Source organism: Cricetulus griseus, chromosome 5 (genome assembly GCF_003668045.3).
Source record: "Cricetulus griseus strain 17A/GY chromosome 5, alternate assembly CriGri-PICRH-1.0, whole genome shotgun sequence".
In the NCBI taxonomy this organism is placed as follows: Eukaryota; Metazoa; Chordata; class Mammalia; order Rodentia; family Cricetidae; genus Cricetulus; species Cricetulus griseus.
The window spans coordinates 13173118-13195773 of NC_048598.1; the positions used below are offsets into that span (position 1 = coordinate 13173118).

The 22656-nt window shown below is 40.3% G+C and overlaps 1 protein-coding gene across 5 annotated transcripts in view; it reads left to right on the forward strand.

Annotated features, from left to right (window-relative positions):
• The window catches only part of Nvl (nuclear VCP like), a 48358-nt gene that overhangs the window by 1296 nt on the left and 24406 nt on the right, over positions 1-22656 (forward strand). For 2 of the 5 annotated variants that reach the window (XM_027418813.2, XM_027418814.2), the window contains exons 2-13: positions 168-241; positions 2231-2283; positions 2369-2465; positions 4779-4836; positions 5887-6159; positions 8072-8204; positions 8401-8477; positions 9250-9384; positions 11839-11940; positions 16038-16155; positions 19009-19153; positions 22210-22456. In XM_027418813.2, the coding sequence (XP_027274614.1) occupies positions 168-241; positions 2231-2283; positions 2369-2465; positions 4779-4836; positions 5887-6159; positions 8072-8204; positions 8401-8477; positions 9250-9384; positions 11839-11940; positions 16038-16155; positions 19009-19153; positions 22210-22456 (1512 nt within the window). Of the gene's footprint in view, positions 1-167; positions 242-2230; positions 2284-2368; positions 2466-4778; positions 4837-5886; positions 6160-8071; positions 8205-8400; positions 8478-9249; positions 9385-11838; positions 11941-16037; positions 16156-19008; positions 19154-22209; positions 22457-22656 lie in introns of those variants that run through there. The other 3 variants (XM_035445939.1, XM_027418815.2, XM_027418816.2) reach the window with 2 other exon arrangements.

The window sequence follows — 22656 nt, forward strand, 5'->3', positions numbered from 1 at the left end:
TTAAAAAAAAAAACATGTTTGTGATATGTTGTGATATGCTTTTGTATTTTGTGGTACACTTTATATTCCTGAAGAATTTGCATAAAAGTATGTGTTGGAATAACGAAACCTCTTAATTTACTGATTGAAATCCCTTAAGTTAATATTTGTCATATTTTCTCTTTTAGTACCTCACCAGTAATAGATGTGGCAAATATGTAGACACTGCAGTCTTAGCATCTGACTTGCAAAGAATGTACAGGTAAAGAAATTTACTTCTAAATCCTTGCTTTTTTTTGATACCCCCCCTTTCCATTTTAAATATTCCATCTTGCTCAATTTTTCAATTGATGTCAGTGGCTGCTGGTATTATCTTACCAACTCATAACTCCCCAGAGTTAACTCCTTTTACCACAGGAAATGGCTCCTTTCTTTTATTGTCTCTTCCATTGGCCTGGAGATAGAGACTGCTCTATTACTTCATTTCAGCAGAAAATTAAAATCATCAACCGTGTTCTTCCTCAACTCTCAGGCTGCCCCACATATGTAGCTTCAGGCACCAGGTGTGTGTCAGATCCCCAAGAGCTGGAGTTGCAGACAGTTGTGAGCTGCCTCATGGTGCCGGGAATTGAACCTGGACCCTGTGGAGGAGCAGCCAGTGCTCCTAACTGCTGAGCCATCTTCCCAGCTCCATGGTCTCTTACTTTTGTACTTGAGGTTGGCCTGCCATTTTCTGGGAATTCTGTCTCTGCTTTGCCTCCCTGTACCTACCTTCATGTGAGTCTTGGGCATTCTCACTCAGGTCCTCTCACACTTGGACAGCAAACGACTTATCTACTTCGCCGTCTCCCTGGCCCCATTTACCTTATTGGAAATTTTAAAAAATTACATTTAATTTATATATACATGTATGAGAGAATGAGAGAGAGAGAGAGAGAGAGAGAGAGAGAGAGAGAGAGAGAGCACATGTGCCATGGCACACCTGTGAAGTTGAGACAACATTGCAAGAGTCAGTTCTCTCCTTTCACCATGTGGTCCTGGGGATTAATTTATAGTCAGGTTTGGTAATATGCATCTTTATCTGCCATCTAACCACCTCCAAATACCTTTGTTTTTTGTTTTGTTTTGTTTGAGACAGAGTCTCACTGTGTAGCTGTGGCTGGCCTGTAAACTGTGTAGACCAGGCTGTCACTGAACAGACCAAGATCCATTTGCCTCTGCCTTCTGAGTTCTGGAATTACAGGCATTCACCAACATTCCCAGTATGAATAATTTATATTTGGTAAAGACATGTCACAGCACTCAGGCAGAAGCAGGCAGAACTCTGTGATTCCCAGACAACCAGGACTACATAGAGAGACCCTATCTGCAGAAAAATAAAATAATTTACTTGTAAATCACAGATACACACTGTTCATCAAAACGTTTGTGTACTATCTTTAGCATATAATCTTAAATGTTTGAATCTGAATTTAATAATGAAGAAATGTTAGATAAAGCTAGATAAGGAGAATTTTAAAAATTCCTATTCTCTTCTAAATTAATGTCAGTATCATTAGTAATAGCCTACACCTATAATCCCAGTACTTTGTTGCAATTCTGAGTTTTAGTCTATACTGGACTAAGTAGCAACATTGTCTTCAACTCCAAAAACAAAACAGAAATGTCAGTGTAACTGTGCTGCCAGAGCAGCATTTAATCCCAATATTTAGGAAACAGGTGGATCTCTTAGCAAGTTCCAGGCTAGCCAGGGTTACAACCCCCTGTCTTGAGTATAGGTAGAAGTACCTATCCTGCCCACCAGTTCCCAAATAACACAGAGGCTTAATATTAATAATAAATGATCTGCTGATAGTTCAGGCTTATTACTAACTAGCTTTTACAACTTAAATTAACCCATTTCTATTAATCTATGTATTGCCACATGGCTTGTGACTTTACCCATCCTACACCATGTCTTGCTCCCTCTGTGACTCCGGTGACTCAGCCCTTCCCCCCAGCATCCTTAATTTGGTTGTCCTATACTTCCTGCCTGGCTACTGGCCAATCAGCTGTTTATTAAACTAATCCCAGTGACATATCTTTACAGTGTACAAAAGGATTATTCCACAGCACTTGAGGTTGAGACAAATGGCCCCATTTTGTTCACAGAGTGACACTTGACAGTTTATCAGTATAACATTGCAAGTTTGGTGGAAAACATTTGTGAAAACTGTGTGCTAAAAGAAAAAAAAATTTTTTTTCTTCCCAGTGTAGATTATGGCCGAAGAAAAAGAAATGCTTTTAGGATTCAGGTAGAAAAAGGTGAGTCTTTTGCTGTTTGAGCAGAATTACCACATCTATGCAAATAACTGTTTTAGTTCATGGCATTTTATCTTATTTGTTGCAGTATTTAGCATAATTAGTAGTGAAAAAGAACTTAAGAATCTGAAAGAATTAGAAGATGAACATCTGGCAAAAAGAGCAAGGCAAGATGAAGAGGATGAGTAAGTATTGCAAAGTGTTTTCCCTGAAGTCCTACATTCACACTTGGAAAACTTGCAGTGGCTCTTTTTGGCCAAAAGTGCAATTATACCTGAACATTTTTCTACCTTACATTGTCTTTTCCTCCAGCTATAGTGATTGTTCTGTATTGCTAAAGACATTTTGACTGGTTTCCAGTAGCTTAAGTATTCATATCTATTTCACAAATCCCACTCAGCCTTCAAAAGTCAGTGAAGATGTCAATCTTGGCCTTCTTAGATCCCTTGTGTGTGTTTTCTTAACATCTGGTTATAGAGATTTACTATAATCTTTATATCATCTGGCATTGAAATTGTTTACTGTTTTGTATTACCAACACAGTTGTCTCCTGTTATTTTTTGCTTTAATATAATGCCAGGTATATTAAAAGAAGGCAGTAATGTTAATGTTTAAATATGTTATGACTGGGGTACTCATGTTAAAAATGCAAGCTTTTTTGTAGCTGGATTGATGATGGCTTAGTTCTTTCAGAGGAACCAGGTTTGATTCCCGGCGGTCATGGCTGCTCACAGCTGTCTGTAACTACAGTTGTAGAGCATGCACACATGGTGCAGAAACATATGCAGGCCATGCACCTATACACGGTACACACACTAGAACAAAGCAAATGGTGGAGCATTCCTTATTATTTGATAGATAAGGAAGCTGACACTCAGCAGCATTAAGCACAGGGTTCTACCTGTTTGAATGAATTTCTTTACTTTTAGTTTAGTTTTGAGACAGGGTCTGTCTGTTGTCTTGAATGTCCTTGAACTATCTAGGTAAATGATGTTGGCTTCAGCTCACAGAGATGCAGCCTTCCCCTGCCTCCCAAGTGCTGGGAATAAAAGCATACATAACCACACTTAGCTGTTTAAAATGGGTTTTTAAGTCCCATTTTCTTTAATCATATTACTCTTTTTCCTGAGATTTATTTTTATTATTTTGATTTGCTTTTGGGTTGATTTGGTTTGATTTTTTTGAAACAGGGTTTCTCTGTGTAGCTTTGGAGTCTCCTGGCACTTACTCTGTAGACCAGACTGGCCCCAAACTCATATAGATCTGCCTGCCTCTGCCTCTGCCTCTGCCTCCCAGATGCTGGGATTAAAGGTGTGCACCATCACCACCGGGCTAGTTTAAAATCTTTAATGCAATGTGTTTTGATTGTGTTTTTCCCCTCTCCCAGTTCCTCCTAGATTCTCCCCACCCCCCTACCCACTCAATTTCATGTTCTTTTTCTCCCTCAAGCAAAAAAAATGAAAACCAAAACAAACAAAAACTAGTAAGATTAGAAAAAAAAAAATGCCAAAACTAAAGGCCACAGAGAAACCTTGGAGTTCATTATGTGTTAGCCAACTAACTCCTCCCAAACATGGATCTTTCCTTGGAGTGTGGTTGATTTGACCAGTGACACTCCCTTTCCTAGTAGATTTCAATTGGAATTAACTTTTCATGCCCACTTCCCTTTCCAGTGGTGGGATCTTGTCCAGTTTGAACCGATGCAGGTCTTGTGCATGCTGCCGTAGTATTCTCTGTGATTTCATAATTGCATTAGTCCTTTTGTGTCTGGAAGACTGTTTACTTGGAGTCATCCACCACCTCTGGCTCCTGCAATCTTTCTGCCTCCTCTACTGCGTAGGTCCCTGAGCTCTTTTGGGGTGGGGGTGGGGGGGCGTAGTGTGAAGACATTCCATTTAAAACTGAGTGCTCCCAAGTCTCTCACTGCATATGCTCTGGCTGTGGTCTCTATTAATTCTCATATACAAAGACCCTCTGATGATGGCTGAGTGGTACACTGCTGTGAGGTTTGTTTTGTTTTTATTTATATAAGAAAGTGTGCCTGTGTTAGTGGGTGCCATATGTAGGTGGAGACCAGAAGAGGGCATCGTATCCCTTGCGAGCTGGAGTTAGAGGTCATTGTGTGAAGAACCAAACTTGGTCTTCTGTAAGTGCAGTAAGTGCTCTGAACCAGCTCTTCAGCTCTCCTTCAGTCTCTTTTTGTTGTTGGGGTTTCGTTTTGTTGTTTGCTCAGACATGGTTTCTTTGTGTAACCCTGGCTGTCCTGGAACTCACTATGTAGACCAGGCTGGCCTCGAACTCACAGATATCCTACCTCTGCCTCCCAAATGCAGGGATTAAAGGCATACGCAATTACTCCCCACCTAGCCCTTGGACTCATCATGTTTTGCCTTAAATATATTGACTTATTTGGGATAATCATTTTTTGGGTTACCAGAGAAAGGCTTTAAAACATTTTAACTTTCTTTCTCTTGCTCACTCTCTTTTTTAATCCGTAGGTACACTGAAAGCTATTCTGATGATGATTCAAACATGGAAGATTACCCAGATCCACAGGTAAGCTACACATTCAATGAGCCCACTTTGATTTCTTTCTTTCTTTTAAGATTCCTGTATTTTCATGTATGTATATGACTGTTTTACCTGCATGTCTGCGCACCATATGCATGTCTGATGCCTGGGGTCAGAAGAGGGCGTTGGATCCCCTGGAACTGGAGTTAGGGGCCACCATGTGTGTCCTGGGAACTGAACCTGGGTCTCTGAAAGAGCAGCTGATGTTCTTAGCTGCTGAGCCATCATTCCAGCCCCACTTTTTTTTCCTTACTCATTATGAACCTCTCTTAGAAGAAAAGTCAAAAATAGAATGAAGGACCTTGTCCATCTTTATCAATACATAATTGAATGATTCCTGTACACACCATCAATGCTTTAATCTTCCTTCCGGTACTTATGTTTGTATAATGAGTTATATGAAGGAAAAGGAGGGAAAACTAAAGGTGGATTAGAATAGTAAAGGAAGTAGTAATAAAACAGAAACTCAGCAGGTCTGTGTCACCTTTATATCTCAGTACCTGGGAGGCCTATGCAGTCAGATCTTTGAGTACAAGGCTAGCATGTTCTACGTACCACATTCCAGGCTAGCTAGGCTACATAAATGGCCATACTTTCTGCCTGGGAGGCAGCATTACTGATGCCAGGCCTAAATAAAAAGATACAGCATAATGTGCCAAGTTACTTATCAGTTGCTTCTTAGTTTTCCCTCTTTGGTAAATGAGGCTTTGAATTTATTAACAGTGATTACAGTTCTCCGTTAAATTTGACCCTGCATTGAGTTGATGACTCACTGGTTACCAGTCCACTTCCTATCTCTTCATTTTATTTAATCACGAATTATGAATTGGCCTGGTTCTCTGTTACCTTAGAGTGGTTACAGTAGTTTTGAAGAGTAGAAGCTTGTTTGGGAACTAACTAACCAATACCTGTGAATTCCGACTGTAAATATTGTCAGAGAAGTTGTTTAAAGTAAAATACACAAAGCTTTTTAGTTTAGGTACTGGAGCTTTAATATTGCATGAGTAACTTAGACTAAAATCATGTTTCTACCAGTCAGCAAATCACATGAACAGTTCCCTGCTATCTTTGTATCGGAAAGGAAACTCTGACTCTGTTTCAAACACTCCGAAGTTGGAACAGAGAGAAGCCACCACTTCAACACCATTGCTGACTTCTAAAATGGACTCCATGCCATTGAAGACCCCTGCCAGAGCATCTGAGGGAGGATGGTTCATTGACAAAACCCCAGGTGGAAAGAAAGAAAGTCTTCCCTTGGACCTGTCAGATGACCAAAGCAATTATAAGCAGCCAGATTCTGAGATACAGGTATTTTTATAGTGAGAATTTAGTTCCATGTATTGGAGTGTATTGCAGTCTTTTCATTGAATGTAGTATCAAACTAATTCTTAAAACTCCATCTTCTTTTTTTTTTTTTTTTGCTGCTTCTGTCCTAGTCCACAACCTTTATTGCTTTAACTATTGAATAGATTTCCAAGTGTAATCTGTGTCTTGTTACTCTACTCTATTTTCACATAGCGGTATCTTTTCACGAAGTTGGGTACTGCCATCTGTGTCAGACTTTTAAATTCAGTGAGAAATGCTCAGAAACAGTTTCAAGGAAGAAGGACCTATTGGGGCGAGCTAGCGTTGCTTCTAGGCCTGAGGTGAGGTGTAGCAGCATGGTGAAAAGAACATGGTAGAGCCTAGCTGCTCACCTCATTGAACCATGGAGCAGTCTCAGGAAGGGACATCCACCACTCCCCAGTGACCCTTTCTTCCAGCTTGGTTCCACCTCCTAATACCTGTTCAGCTATGCACTCAAACGGTCAGTCCATTGGTGAAGCTAGTACCCTCGTGATCCTGTCTCCACCCAGGGACTGAATTTTTAACATATGAACTGTGGGATACTTCATACCCAAACCACAATACCATCCTACTATTTATATTCCTTTAGTGGCTTCATTCAGTCCCAGATCAAAAGCCACAAAGCCCTGTATGATTTGTTCACCCTGTTGTTTCTTGATGTCACTGTTTGTCTCCCCTGCTGTTCCTCAGTGACAGCAAGTTCTTGCTGTTTGTAGAGCACTAAGGTCTCTCTCACTTGGGATGTTAGCACCTGAACTTTCTAGCTAGAACACTTTCTCCAGACTTCTTTACAGCCCTTTCTCTTGTAATATCTAGAGAACCTTACACGCCATGGAGTTAAATTGTAATGTACCTGCTGTTTCCTAAGTTTCTCACTCTTGTGTGTGCCTAACTGCGTGCACATGTGTAAGTGTAACATACCAGAGATTAATAATGTCAGATGTTTTCCTTAATTGCTGTCCACTTCTTCTTTGAGAAGGAAAAGTCAGCTGGGCAGTGGTGATGCATGCCTGAGTTCAAGCTATCCTGGTCTATGGAGTGAGTTCCAGGATAGCTGGGGCCACCTAGAGAATTCCTGTCTAAAACACACATACCACACGCACACTCATACACATACTCACTCAGGTAGTAGCAGCGGTGGTCTCAAAGTCTCTCACTAAATCTGGGGCTTTCTGATTCCTCTAGCCTGGCTGACCAGCAAGCTCCAGGGAACCGCTTGTCTTTGCCTCCATGGCACTGGCATTATTGACCACCCTATTACAGCTTTGTGTGTGTGTATGTTGGGGGAGGGCTGATTTGAACTTAGTTCTCATGATTTTATGATAATGACTTACTGACTGAGCCCTATCTGTTTGATTTTGGGTCTTGGAATAGAATCTCTTGTAGTCTAGTACAACCTCGAAATTGCTGTATATCTAAGAATGCTCTTACCTTTTGATCCTTTCAGTTTCACCCCAAAAGTCTTGGGGGTATGAGTTTTCCTTTTATATTATTAATGGGCCTTTCCCCAAATATCTTTGTTTTAAGCTGTAACTATTCATCTATGAAGAGCATTATTATAATTGGTAAGAACCTGATGTTTATCTGCATTAAGTCTTTCAGACAAGATTAAATTTAACTGTTCAACTGGCAGAGCCTGCAAAGAAAGTTATCAAATGTTAAGATTTAAGCTGTGCTTTTAGGTTTCTGAAGAAAGGAAGCATCCTTAAGCAAAGAAATTGTCAATAGTTAGCAGTGCTAAAGCACAAGTAAGTGTGTGTGTGTGTGTGTGTGTGTGTGTGTGTGTGTGTGTGTGTATTACTGCCTTTGAAAAACCATCTGTTAGCATTGTAATTTGAAGTACAGGATACATAAATTTGTATTTTCTTTCCAGAATTTAAAAGATTCTTCTCTTCTGGAAAGTGATAAGAAAAGGAAAGGTAGGCCAAAGGGCAAAGGAAACAAAAGAAAGACAGAGCATCTTCAAGAAGTAGATGGAGAAGTAGAAGCTGTTCTGCAGAAGAAAGGTGAGTTATGGAGAGTAGCAGATGGCAGTGGTGTGTTTGCTTTGAAAGAGGGCTCACTATTTTGAGTTGTTTTGCTTAAGAAGTATTTGTGTGTGAAAATGCCTAGTTGAAAACATTTTTTTTTTAACCTAATGGAGCTTTAATTATATGTTTGTGTGGAATCACTAATCTTTTCACCTCTTTTGTTTTTTACCAGCTAAAGCAAGGAGTATAGAGTTACAGATTTCCAGTGTGAAGTTTGAAGATGTTGGAGGCAATGATGCAACATTAAAAGTTAGTGCCAATTGAGAAATGGCATTACATGAAATGGGTATATTGTTAAACATTTACACATATGAAGCCTGTTTGGTTTTCATTTAAATTAAAAAATTATGTATATAGGTGCTTGCATGTATGTTTGTTATGTACATAGCTGCTTGCATATATATTTATGTACCATTTGCATGCCTGGTGCCCTCAGAGGCTATAAGGGAGTGCCAGATTCCCTGGAACTGGTGTTACAGACCATGGTGAGCCACCATGTAGGTGCTAGGAAACAAACCCAGGCCTGCAAGAGCAGCCAGTGCCCTTAACCACTGGGCCATCTCTCCAGCCCTACATCTTTGGTTTTTAGTGTGAAGTGAGTGTAGAAAAGAAGACTGGGAAGGTGAGATGGGCAAACCTGGTCCTTGAGGTTGCCATAGAGAAAGCTTCTTGTCTTTCATGTTTTTATTTCTAGTGTGTATAAAGTGCATGCTTTATAAGTTAGACTGTTCTGACAGTGCTAATGTAATCACTACTGTTTTTTAGTGTCCCCTCTGTTAGTTACTTCTCGTGGTGTTTTATGAGGAAGATATTTTTACAGCTTGGGAAACAGAAGCATGGAGATGTCGTTGAAGTGATTTACACAATATAGCAAAGCTAGGTTTCAAGCTTAAGTTAAAGCCTAATGCCTGTATTCTACTTAGTATGATTTGGTGTTCCAAAACAATAGGACATCACATTCTACTTTGCCTCTTTCTGACTTGGGCTGGTGAAGATACCTTCTATGCATATTCCTTGACAGGAAGTCTGCAAAATGCTCATACACATGCGCCACCCGGAAGTATACCAACACCTTGGTGTCACCCCGCCTCGTGGAGTTCTCTTGCATGGACCACCAGGCTGCGGGAAGACATTACTTGCACATGCAATTGCTGGGGTAAGGCTAGTTGATGCTGGATTTTAATTTTTTTGTCATTATTTTTCTCTTTGGTCGATTCCAATTAGACCTGATATCTTTTTAGGACGCAAACTTGATGAGTAAGAAATTTCCCTTCCTCCTCCTCTCCCTCTCTTTCTTCCTCCCATATCTGCTTCCTCGTTGTCTTTTTGTTGTTGTTTTAAGACAGGGTTTCTCATTGACCCTGATCATATTTAACTTGGCTAGACTATCTGGCCAGCCAACTCTGGGGATCGTACTGGGGTTACAGATGTGGAACCCCATCAGTGTAAACTCAGGTTCTCATGCTGTAAGCACTTTACAGACTGAGCCAGTCCCAGTCCCAGCTTTATTTTATTTACCTTCTTCATGATGCTCCTTTTGCTGGTTTTTTTGTTTGTTTGGTTGATTTTTTTTTTCCTGGCTGTCTTGGAACTCTCTGAAGACCAGGCTAGCCTTGAACTCAGAGAACTTTGTCTGCCTCTGCCTCCCAAGTGCTGAGATTAAAAGTGTGTGCCACCAACACCCCTTTTGCTGTTTTTTTTTTTTTTAATGAATATAATTATTGTGCTATGACAGAAATTGGATAGGAAGCAAAATGGCATACCTATAAAAACACTTTCCAAATATTTAGTTTACATTTTAGTAACTTCTTTACTCTTTATCCAAGTTTTTCTTAAAAGCACCAAAATATCGGGGGCTGGAGAGATGACTCAGAGATTAAAGGTTGCTTTTCCAGGGGTCTTGAGTTCAATTCTCAGCAACCACATGGTGGCTCATAACCATCTATAGTGAGATCTCGTGCCCTCTTCTGGAATGCAGGCATACATGCAGGCAAAACAGTGTATACATAATCAAATCTTTTTTTTTTTTTTTTAAAGCACCAAAATAGGAAAAAATAGTATTTTTTTTCTTGAAGTTAAATTTATTTAAAATTTCTATTGTTAAAATGCCTTCTAAAATAGTTTTAAAAGATGACTTAGGCATGGTAATACACACCTGAAATTTCAGTATTTGTGGCATTAAGGTAGGATTGCAAGTTTAACTCTTCTGGGCTTTAAATTTTGTATAGTTCTTTCCATCCCTGTACCCACAAAAATACAATTATTTTGCAAAATAAAAAGCTAGCAATTCTAATTTTGTCCTATCAAATTTTTCAGAAACTTAACTTCATCGTAAAATGCAAAGTAATCGAAGGAGCTTCAACTAGCAGAATAGCATGTTATTCTAATCATTAATAGAGCAAGCTCTCACTTTTTAAAGGGAACTTGATTTGTCTTTTTAAAAATAAGGTTATTTTAGCTAGGTGGTAGTGGTGCACGCCTTTAAAATCAGCACTCGGGAGGTAGAGGCAGGTGGATCTCTGTGTGTTTGAGGCCAGTCTGGTCTACAGAGTGAGTTCCAGGATAGCTAGGACTACACAGAGAAACCCTGTCTCAAAAAACCAAATAAATAAGTAAATTTTTTTCATGGGCACTGCATAGCAGACCTTGGAACATACTGTTTGCATTTATGTGTTTGGGTAAATCCCCAGGTTTCCAGGCAGCCTTGAACTCAAAGCTTTAGTGGTGTAATCCACTCTAATTGGTGGTTAAATCCATAGACTTCAGTTTTTTGAGACAAGGTTTCTCTGTGTATCCCTGGCTGTCCTAGTACTCACTCTGTAGACCAGGCTGGCCTTGAATTGTACCTCCTGAGTGCTGGGACTATAGGTGTGTGCCACCACCGCCTGGGCGACTGTTTGTTTGTTTATTTAGATTTATTTATTGGTTATTTGTGAGTATTTTGCCTGTCTGTGTATCTATGCACCATGTGCATGTCTGGTGTCCATGGAAGTGAGAAAAGAAAAGGGTGTGGATCCCCTGGAGCTGGAGTTACAGGCAGTTGTGAGCTGCCATGTGGGAGCTCTTAACTCCTGAGCCCATCTCTAAATTTTAGAGTAGTGTGGGTCGTTGCACCCCCACACAAAGATGGAGTTCCTTGGGGAATTGTAGAGGCCCCAAAGATAGTTCCAGGGGTAAAGGTGCCCCCCACCACACTTGATGACCAACCCTGTGATGAAACCAGAAACAAACAAGGTGGAAGGAGAGCACCAACTTCTACAAGTGGTCCTCTGACCTCCACATGTGTACAATGGCACACATATGCCTGCACACATACATGCCTGTACACGCAAAAATAATAAATATTAAAAAAAAATGAAGAGATGACTCAGGGGTTAAGAGCACTGACTGCTCTTCCAGAGGAGCTTGGGTAAATTCCTAGCATCCACACAGCAGCTCCCAGCTATCTGTAATTCCACTTCCAGAGGACCTGACACTCATGGCAAAAAAAAAAAAAAAAAAAAAAAAAAAAACCAGAAAACTAATTGTGATGGGGCAGATTGCCTAAGAAAAGTGCAGGGTAGTTAAATTGTATTTAGTCTTTGGTCATTCTTTTCTGTATTTTACACAGGAACTTGACTTGCCAATTCTGAAAGTGGCTGCACCAGAGATTGTGTCAGGAGTTTCAGGGGAGTCTGAGCAAAAGCTCAGAGATTTATTTGACCAAGCTGTGGTGAGTCACCTGTTGCCTACGCCCTTTCGTCACTTGCTGCAAGTTTTCTTAGAGATTTGGCTTTTCTGATGCTAGTATTTTTTATCCCACTTACTTTCCTTTTGTAAAAATGTTCAGTTGTAAAAATTTAAAGAGGATTTAATTATACAGACTCTTAGTAAGTAATCATCTGATTCATATGAAGTCAGACATAAGGTCTGACTGTCGTACCTGAGAGTCAAATGTTCAAAACATCTTGTCCCTATGATACGTTGTTCACTTTGTTTCTACAGCTTATGTTTGACTAAACAACTTATAAACACATGAGTATTATCATACTTAGGATTATGCAAGCACTGCAAAACTCAAGGATAAACGTTTATATGATTAGAGGTATGAAAAGGAATTTCACTTACCAGGGAGAGAAATTATACCTAACTACAATTTCTGTTACTAAAATTTATAAGAGGCTATTTGGATCCAGTCGAAGTTATATCTTCAGCGTTGTATGGTATTTAAATGTCTATGCTGTCATCCAAAAGTTGAAGACTAATTCAGTGTGATCACATATCATGTTGTGAAAAAGACCCATCCACTCTACTCTTGTTCCTAATAGTAACGTGGCGATGATGACAATACCCACCTCTCATGGAGTTTCTGAGTGTTTAGATCAGAAGATTCATGTTCTTTCAGATGGTATATTGCCATGTTGTCTAGCCTGGCCTTTCATTCCTGGCCAAGCAGCCTTCCTACCTCAGCCTCCCAAATGCTGTGCTTAAGCTATCCACCACCATGCCCAGTTGAAAGACTTCTTATAAAACCTTTAACGTTGTGTCTCGTTGAGCAAGAGTCCTGTAAGTCATGACATGTATACTTGGGCAGACATGATCATCACTGTAACTAAAACTAAAAAGTGATGCAAAGTTTTTCATGTCATGTTCCCTTCCTTTCCTAGCCCTTGCAGACAGGGTCTTATGTAACCCAGTCTGACCTCAGACTTGTTATAACTGTGGGTGACTTTGAACCCCTGCTTTTACCCAGTGTTGAAATGACAGTTGTGTTCCACCACACTGGATTTAATCTTACATCTTATTTGCATCTAAACATTTGTCTCATAAACATAACCATTGTAACTACTAGAAGCTGATGTGAAATTAGGAGAGAAATGTATTTTAACAGCAATAATAATAATTAATACATTTGTAATAATAATTATTAAATGATAAGAATAATTTATTAATTTTTGAAGGTGTCTCACTGTATAGCCCTAGTTAACCTAGAACACACTATGTAGATCAGGTTGGCCTGAATCTTAACACAGCCTGCCTTGCTGTGTTGTGTCACCATGCCCAGCAAGGGAAATGTTTTTAGGGGGGTGGGAAGCAATAGAGGCTAGCTGCTGGGAACTGTTGTGTAGACTGGCAGCAAAGTGGATAGATGGTACCAGGAAGACCCAGAGAAAGCATGAAGATGACAGTGTTGGACATTTTTCTAAATGGTGTACAAATGGTACACATAACTGTTTGTCTTCGTCACTGTTCTGTTGCTGTGGTAAGATGCCAGGACCAGTGCAACTTACAGAAGAAAGAGTTTACAGTCTCAGAGTCAGCCTGTGACCACCATGGCAGGAAGCATGGCAGCAGGTAGACAGGCATGGTGCTGGCACAGGAGCTGAGAGCTTACATCCTCATCTACAAACATGAGGCAGACAAAGCTAACTGTGAATGACCACACCTCCTAATCCTTCCCAAACAATTCACCAACTGGGAACCAAGTATTCAAATATGAGCCCAGTGTATGGGTGGGGGTCATTCTCATTCAAACCACCATGGAAGATTTTGTGTTTATGGTAAACACAATGGCAAGTATGGATACAAAGACAAATGCCATATTTAGGTCATTAGTTCTCTGTTTGATCTCTCTGTACTAGTACTGAGCAAGTACAATGTTGATGCAGGTATTGAGTAAGTTCCCTGCCACTTCTTCCCTAGTCCAAGTGAGTAATGGAACGTGGTCAAGCAAGGGAGTTTTTTTCTAAAATTAGTCCCCTCCTGAGGGTAAGTTCTGGTCATCATTATTTATTCTTTCCCATTTAATTTTCCAGGTCACTGAGACCTTTGCTCTGAACTTTTACTTTTGGTGGGGTTTTTTTTGTTGTTGTTGTTTTGTTTTTGTTTGGTTGGTTGGTTTTTTTTTTTTTTTTTTTTTTCGAGACAGGGTTTCTCTGTGTAGCTTTGGAGCCTATCCTGGCACTCACTCTGGAGACCAAGCTGGCCTCGAACTCACAGAGATCTGGCTGCCTCTGCCTCCCAAGTGCTGGGATTAAAGGCGTGCGCCACCAATGCCCGGTTTTACTTTACTTTTGTAACTGATTTTTGCAAACATTGTCATGAGGAAGATTGGGGAAGACAGCCAGTAGTGATGACACTTTAGTGTCATTTTGAGGTGATCTTGTGTGACTTTTAGCACAATAAATGTCTCTATTTTGACTATGGAATGACCAAGTATGATTGAGGTTGGAGGCGTAGGTTTTTGTGTTTCGCTTAATCCTTATTCTCTCTCCCGCCCTCCCTGTGTGTGTGTGTGTGTGTGTGTGTGTGTGTGTGTGTGTGTGTGTGTTTGTGTGTGTGTGTAAAAACTTATATTTTATAAAATTTACTCTGTTAGCCTCTTTGTTGTCATTGTTGAGTTAGAGTATCAATTTGTATTCCAGGCTGCCCTCAAACTCATAGCAATCCTCCTGCCTTAGTCAGTGCTGGAATTACCAGCATGAACCATTTTAAAGTTCTTGTTACATTTAATTATAACGTGGGGTAGTGCACACATGTGCCAAGGCACATGTAGCATGTAGAAGTCAGGGGACACCTGATGGGAACCAGTTCTCTTATCTATAATGTAATTCCCAGGAAACTCTGGTTCTCCTTGGTGACAAGCTGCCTTCCTTACCCACCAGACAGCACTATCCTGACATTTGTGAACAGTCATCACCACCCACCCTAGAACTTTTTCATCTTCCTCACTCCCTCTCCCACCCTCCCCCAGGCCCTAGCAAACACTAGTCACTACTGTATGTCTCAGTGGATTTGACTATAGTAAGTGGCTAGTGTTTTATTTGTTTGTTTGTTTATTGGAGGGGGGGTGTTCCAGGCAGGGTTTCTCTGTAGCTTTGGAGGCTGTCCTGGCACTAGGTCTTATAGATCAGGCTAGTCTGGAACTCACAGACATCCGCCTGTCTCTGCCTCTATTTATTTTTTTACTACGTTCTGGCTAAACTTAACTATCTAGTATATGTAATTTTCTTTTTTGGTTTTTTGAGACAGGGTTTCTCCGTGTAACAGCTCTGGCTGTCCTGGAATTCTTGTAGACCAGGCTGCTCTCAATCTCACAGAGATCTGCCTGCCTCTGCCTTCGAGTGCTGAAATTAAAGGCATGAGCCACCAACACCATCCAGCCAAATTCTGACATTTTTTGTGTTAGAGGAAAACTCCTCTATCATTTGAGCAAACTGGGATTTTCTAGTTTGAAACTTATTTTTATTTGGGAGGGGGGAGTTTCAAGACAGAGTTTCTCTGTGGCTTTGGAGGCTTTCCTGGAACTAGCTCTTGTAGACCAGGCTGGTCTCGAACTCACAGAGGTCCTCCTGCCTCTGCCTCTGCCTCCCCAGTGCCGGGACTAAAGGCGTGTACCACTACCGGCCGGCCTTGAAACTTATTTTTATTTTGGTTTTGTGAAATGGTATCTCATCTAGCCAGCCTGTCTTGGAGCTAGAAGTGTTGCGTAGGATGTCCTTGAAGTCTTGATCTTTCCAAGTGCCAGAAATATTAGCATGTGACACTAATTCTTAGTTTAAAGCTTTTAAATGTACTGCTTATATTCTGTAGCAAGCAGATATATCTCACTTACAGAAGATACTTCAGAAACCATGATGCACTCGGTCCTTTAAGCATCTTGGTTCTCTTGGGACATAGCACTCAGAAGCATTTCTGTGAACAGCCTCTCCATAGTTTTTCTTTGATGACTGATCTTGAGCTTTCACTTTCTAAAGAATACATAAACGTTATGCACTAATATAGAGAATTTATTGTATAGTCATATCTTTATGGTATTTTCATTTCTAGTCAAACGCCCCCTGTATTGTTTTCATTGATGAAATCGATGCTATTACCCCCAAAAGAGAAGTTGCTTCAAAAGATATGGAAAGAAGAATTGTAGCCCAGCTTCTAACCTGCATGGATGGTCAGTTTAAAATAATGAATTTCTTTTAAGATATTTCTTAAAATAATACAAGTCATATGTGCATGTATGAACCATTTAAATAGTGAATCTCACAAAACAGGATCTTTTTTGTAGAAGATTTACCAGTCATTTCAAATTGTTTCGCACTGTGTGTGTGTGTGTGTGTGTGTGTATCTGTGGGTGCACATATGTGTGCCAGGAGTCTATACCAGTGTATGTGAGAAGGGATCCCAGAGGTCAATTTCAGATGACATTATTTAGGAGCTATCATTAGTTGAACTGGCTTGGTGCTTGACAAATAGGCTAGGGTGGCTGGCCTGTGAGCCCCAGGGATCTGCCTGTCCCCACCTCCCCAGCACTGGGATTACAAATGTGCCATGTTATATGCATTTTTTAATTAATTAATTAATTAATTAATTATTGGTTTCTCTGTGTAGCTTTGGAGCCTATCCTGGCACTCACTCTGGATACCAGGCTGGCCTCAAACTCACAGAGATCCGACTGCCTCTGCCTCCCGAGTGCTGGAATTAAAGGCATGTGCCACCAACACCCGGCGCATTTTTTTTTTTTTTTTTTTTTTAATGTGGGTTCTGGGAATTGAACTCACAACATCATGCTTATATACCAAGCATTTTTTTTGTACCTGAGCCATCTCCCCAACTCTGTAGTAATTAAATATGCTTATACTAATATTGTTTTGCTTTTGCTGTCTACAATTTTAGGGTACCTACTGTTGTCCCTTAAGGATATCATTGGGAGAGAAATGTTAAAATTTTAACATTTTTGCATTTTAATGCGTTTATATTAATCTCTTAGAAAAATATTTTTACTTTTGACCTGGTGTGGTTTTGGGTGCCTTTAATCCCAACACCCAGGAGGCAGAGACAGGTGGATCTCTGATCTCAAGGTCAGCCTGGACTACAGAGTGAATTCCAGGACAGCCAGAGCTACAAAGTGAATCCCTGTCTCTATCCCCCCTTCCACAAAACAGTATTTTAAGAATGTGGATATGTGGAGGTTTGCATTGCCTGAGGAGGCCGTAGGATCCCTTACAGTTACTGGTCATTTTGAGTCCCAGGCCTGGGCATTTGAAACCAAACTGGGGTCCTGTGAAGAACAGTTTGAGCTCTTAACTGCTGAGCCATTTCTCTAATCCTATGTTCACCGCTTGTTAACTGCTAATAATAGTTTTAAGTTTACTGTGCAGATTTAAGTATATCTACCAATGTTTCCATATAGAGTTTGAGGCCAGCGTGGGCTATATAGTGAATAGTCCAGCCAGGGATATGTCACGAAAACAAACAAAAATAAGAAAAGAAATAGCACATATTTTGGTGTCATATTCCTATAATCTATTATCCGAGCACATAGAAAGCTGTGACAGGAATTGTCATGAGTTGTAGGCTAGGCTGGGTTACATAGTGAATTTCAGGCCCAGCCTGGTCTTACAGGTGAGACCCTGTCTCAAAACAAAACAAAAAATACAAAAGGAAAGTTAATTTGAAATATTACATAACATAGTATATATTATGAGTTTTTTGTTTTGTTTTGTTGGCTTTGTTTTTTTTGTTTTTTGTTTTTTTGTTTTTTTTTCTCTTGTTTTGGTTTTTCAAGACAGGGTTTCTCTGTGCTTTGGAGCTTGTTCTGGAAGTCTGTAGACCAGGCTGACCTCGAATGCACAGAGATTCACCTGTCTCTGTTGTCTCCTGAGTGCTGGCATTAACGGCATATACCACCACTGCCTTATGAGTGCCAAATTGTAAATTACTTGTAGTTTTCCTTTTGTGCGGTGCCAGGGATTGAACCTGGGTGTGTGCCCTGCAAGCTCTCTATCATTGAATTACACCCCTAGTACCCTATGCTGTTTCATTTTCATCTTAATTTTTTTCTGCCATGTTTTTGAGGCCTACATTCTGAGAACAGCTTTTCATAGATTCTTGCTAATCAAATACTGTCCATTATTTACAATGTATTTACCATTTGGGTACCAGGATAACCCAGACTCTCCTATTTAATTCTGGTTCAGCTAACAGAATACTTACAAAGGAAAAACTGATAGGATACTTGTGAAAGATAAAATTTAAGCCCTGTATTCTGTCTGTTCCTAAAAAAATCTGTCTCTAACGTAAGCCAGAGCAGCTTGGGTTATTCTGTACCACCATCTGGTCCTCTCCCATCCTTTTGAGACAACATTGCTGACTTACTCATCCCCCACTGCTGGGCCGCTCACACTGTCTGGGTGTGCCCTGCATGTTTGCCTGTGTGCTTTCACTCATGCTGCTGTTCACTGTAGAACTTGAGTAACTTAGCTCTGCTTGTGGAAACGATGCTTGCTCTCTGGCATCCTGCAGGGTTTGTGTCTGTGAAACCTCCATCATTCCCTCTCTTGCTCTATTACAGTGCTGGGTTTATCCCAATTGCTATTAAACTCCTTGAAACTTGTCTTTCATTATGTTTCCTTAGTTATACATTTCATATTCCTCAGTAGACCTGCTAATTGCTGGTAAGAAGGGCAGTCTTTATCTTCTTCACACTTTCACTGTGTTAGGCAAGAATTGCTTTATATATCAAACTACACAGATTCTGTAACTTTTTAAATGTTTATTTATTGTATATACAGTGTTCTGTCAGCTTGTTTCCTACAAGCCAGAAGAGGGCACCAGATAGTATTACAGATGGTTGTGAGCCACCATGTGGTTGCTGGGAATTGAACTCAGGACCTCTGGAAGAGCAGCCAGTGTTCTTAACCTCTGAGCCATCTCTCCATTCCTCTGTAACCTTTTAATGGTTTTTGTAAACATTGTTTTTCAAATGTCAGATGGCTTATTCTCTTTTATTTCTGGTTCTCACTAGATCTGAATAATGTGGCAGCTACAGCTCGAGTGCTAGTTGTTGGAGCTACCAACCGACCAGACTCGTTGGATCCTGCTCTGAGGCGTGCAGGAAGGTTTGACCGAGAAATATGCCTGGGTATCCCAGATGAGGCTTCTAGAGAAAGGTATATTCTTATAGAATGATGCCACTCTGTGAGCTGAGCAATAAAAATAGTTTTAAAAATAAATATTAACAAAACTATGTAGTATTTGTTTGAGCTCTAGTGTACTCTATCTCATGTCTTTCTTTCTCTCTCGTTTGTTCTTTTTCTTCTCCCCCCTGGTTTGAGAATTGAACTAAGGGCTTCAAATGTGTTGGCAAGCAGCCTACCATTGAGCTGTATTTCCAGGCCCTCTTCTCGTTTTCTCTCTCTAAAACTGATGTGGAAAAGAAAAAAACAATGTTTAATGAAACAACTCACTCATCAATAGGACATTTGTTTTAGGTTGTTCAGTAATGGTAATCATTGTTTGTTGATTGCTGTTTGTCTGATACTATCAATGGAGCATGTGTTTTAGTTGGCTCACCAGCTAAGGGGCAGTGTCTATACCTGTAGAGTAGTGTGGTGCCATCTGATCCATATTCTGGTTAAGTCTGAAGACCATTGCACTTGTCTGCCTGAGACTGTGGTTCTCATAAAAAAGATGCTGACGAACTCTGCCTGGTGATTGGTGGGGAAAGAACAAAGAGCTATACACCAAGAACCAAAAATAAAACCAATAACCAGAATGTTTTTGTTTTTTTTTTTTTACATTAATGATAGTTTATTATATCATGGGGAGAGTGAGTGAGGGAGAAATAGAAGAACAGAGTAGGATAGAGAGTAAGAGAGAAGAGAGACAGAGTTAATGGCTGACGGCAATGGTCGGTTGCTAGAGAGAGAGCCAGAATGCTTTAAGGAAAGGTAGTAGAGTAGAAATATAGTGAATTAATGCTGTAAACTATAACCTTTATGGTTTTTTTTCTGGTAGTTGTGATACTAAAATAATCACTAGCAACTTTTAGGAAAAGTAATAAATAATGAAAGGAAATCATTGCCTTAGAGGGCCAGGAAGGGTGGAGACTGTGGTCAGAAAGCACTGTGTGTAGGCTCAGCCACAGGTCTGTGCTGTACCTTCCTTCTTCCCAATGTTAGATGTCACTTCATTTTTCTTTCTTTCTTTCTTTCTTTCTTTCTTTCTTTCTTTTTTTTAAAGATTTTATTTATTTATTATGTATACAGCATTCTGTTTCCATGTATATCCACACACCAAAAAGAGGGCACCAGATCTCATAACAGATGGTTGTGAGCCACCATGTGGTTGCTGGGAATTGAACTCAGGACCTCTGGAAGATCAGTCGGTGCCCTTAACCTCTGAGCCATCTCTCCAGCCAGTCACTTCATTTTTCTAAAATAATGACCATTCAACAGTTTCTAAGATGTTGACTTCATAATTATTTGTATAGATAATGCTTATGTTCATACATATTCTTCAGAAAGCTTACTGACAGTTTACTAATACTTTTATAATCTCCATCAAAATAATAATATTCATATTACTCATTTATTTAGGACGTGTAGAGCAGCCAAGCAACATGGTCCACACCTGTAGTCTCAGAGCTGTGACTCAATGCAGTGGTCCACACCAGTTATCTCAGAGCTGTGATTCAATGCAGTGGTCCACACCTGTAGTCTCAGCTGTGACTCAGTGCAGCGGTCCACACCTGTAGTCTGTAGTGGTCCACACCAGTAATCTCAGGAAGTAACCCCAGTTCGGCCTCATAGTATCCTCATGCCAAGCTTTAGCTTTACACAAAAATGATGATTAAAAAGGTAGCTTACTTTGTGTGTGAAATAGTAATAATGCTTTAGCTGTAAGAGTTGTGAAGAGTGAATTAATGTAACCTAGCACAGTGTCTTTCTTAATACAGAAAAAAAAATTTAGTGCTATGCTGGGGGTTGCATTCCAGAGTCTTGCACCATACTAGATGAGTGCTTTCTTTTTCACTGAACTTTGCCCCAGCCCTAGAAGTGAAGTTTTAGGATAACGCATTAGTTTATCTTTGATTTATTTGTTTAATGTTTATTTTACCTATGTGTATGGTTTTGCACCACATGCATGCCTGATGCCCATGGAGGTAGAGAGAGGGTGTCAGATCTCCTGGAAAGTAGAGTTACACACAGTTTTTGAGTTGTCAGTGGGTGCTGGGAATCAAACCCAGGTCCTCTGCAAGAGCAGCAAGTGCTTTAAACCACTAAGGCACCTCTTCGTACACCCCCAAACCCTACCTTTTGTTTCCTACATACATGAAAAGAGAGCTATCGTGTACCTGCACTGCCCTCTCTTCTACTCAGGGAACTGAGGCAGAAGATCACTTGAGCTGAGGGATCAGAATTAGCCAGGAAAACACCTGCAATCCTAGTACTTGGGAGGTGGAGGAAGGAGGGTTGAGTTGAAGGCCATCCGTCACTATATACAAGGGTTGAGTTGTATGAGACTCTGTCTCAAAATCCAAACCCCTGGAGCTGCAGAGATGGCTCAGAGGTTAAGAGCACTGGCTGCTCTTCCAGAGGTCCTGAGTTCAATTCCCAGCACCCACATGGTGGCTCACAATCATCTGTAATGAAATCTGGTGCCCTCTAGAACACTGTATACATAATAAACAAAATCTTTTAAAAATTCCAAACCCCTGCAATGTTTGGATTATCTTGATGTTTGAAACATCAAGATAAGTATCATTATGAAACTTTCATTATATGTAATGAATATATGCTTTGGAAAGATGACTTGTAGAGCTTTGTATGAAGGAACATGGCTTTAATTGTAGTTTTTGGGTGGCAGAGACAGTCTGTGAGTTTAAGATTAGCCTGTTGTACATATCAAGTTGTAGGGGAACAAGAGCTATACACTAAAACTCTGTTTCAAGGGGAAAAACAAACTTGGTACTGAATCTGTGCTTATATTCCTTATACTGCATCACATAGTTCCCATATTTAGCATAAGCTTTTCTGGAATGAAGTTGGGCATATAGTAGTGACTAGGCATTTATTGAGTGAATAATTTTTTTCATCTTATATATCATTCATTATGATACTGTCAGTAGGGATTAATATGTATGAGCTTTCAAATAAATACAGTTAGAATTTGCTTTTACTATTATATCTAGGAGTCAAAATTTTTTAAACTGTCATTTCTACAGAATACTTCAAACTTTGTGCCGGAAACTGAGACTTCCAGAAACTTTTAATTTTTGTCACTTAGCACATCTGACGCCTGGCTTTGTTGGTGCTGATCTGATGGCACTTTGCCGGGAGGCAGCCATGTGTGCCGTCAATAGAGTCTTGATGAAGCAACAGGAGCAGCAGCAGAGTCCTGAGATGGAAGGTTTGCCCCCTAAAGGAGCCCAGGAGGAGAGGCTGGGGGCTGAGCCCACTTCTGAAACACAGGTGCTCCCCCCCCCCCCCCCCCCGGGTTTCTCTGTGTAATAGTTCTAGCCTTCCTGGAACTCACTTTGTAGACCAGGCTGGCCCTCACTCACAGAGATTTGTCTGCCTCTGCCTCCCAAGTACTGGTATTAAAGGTGTACGCTGCCATTGCCTTGCATAGGGCAGGTTTTCTAATCTGTAAAAGTATAGTTTCACAGAAA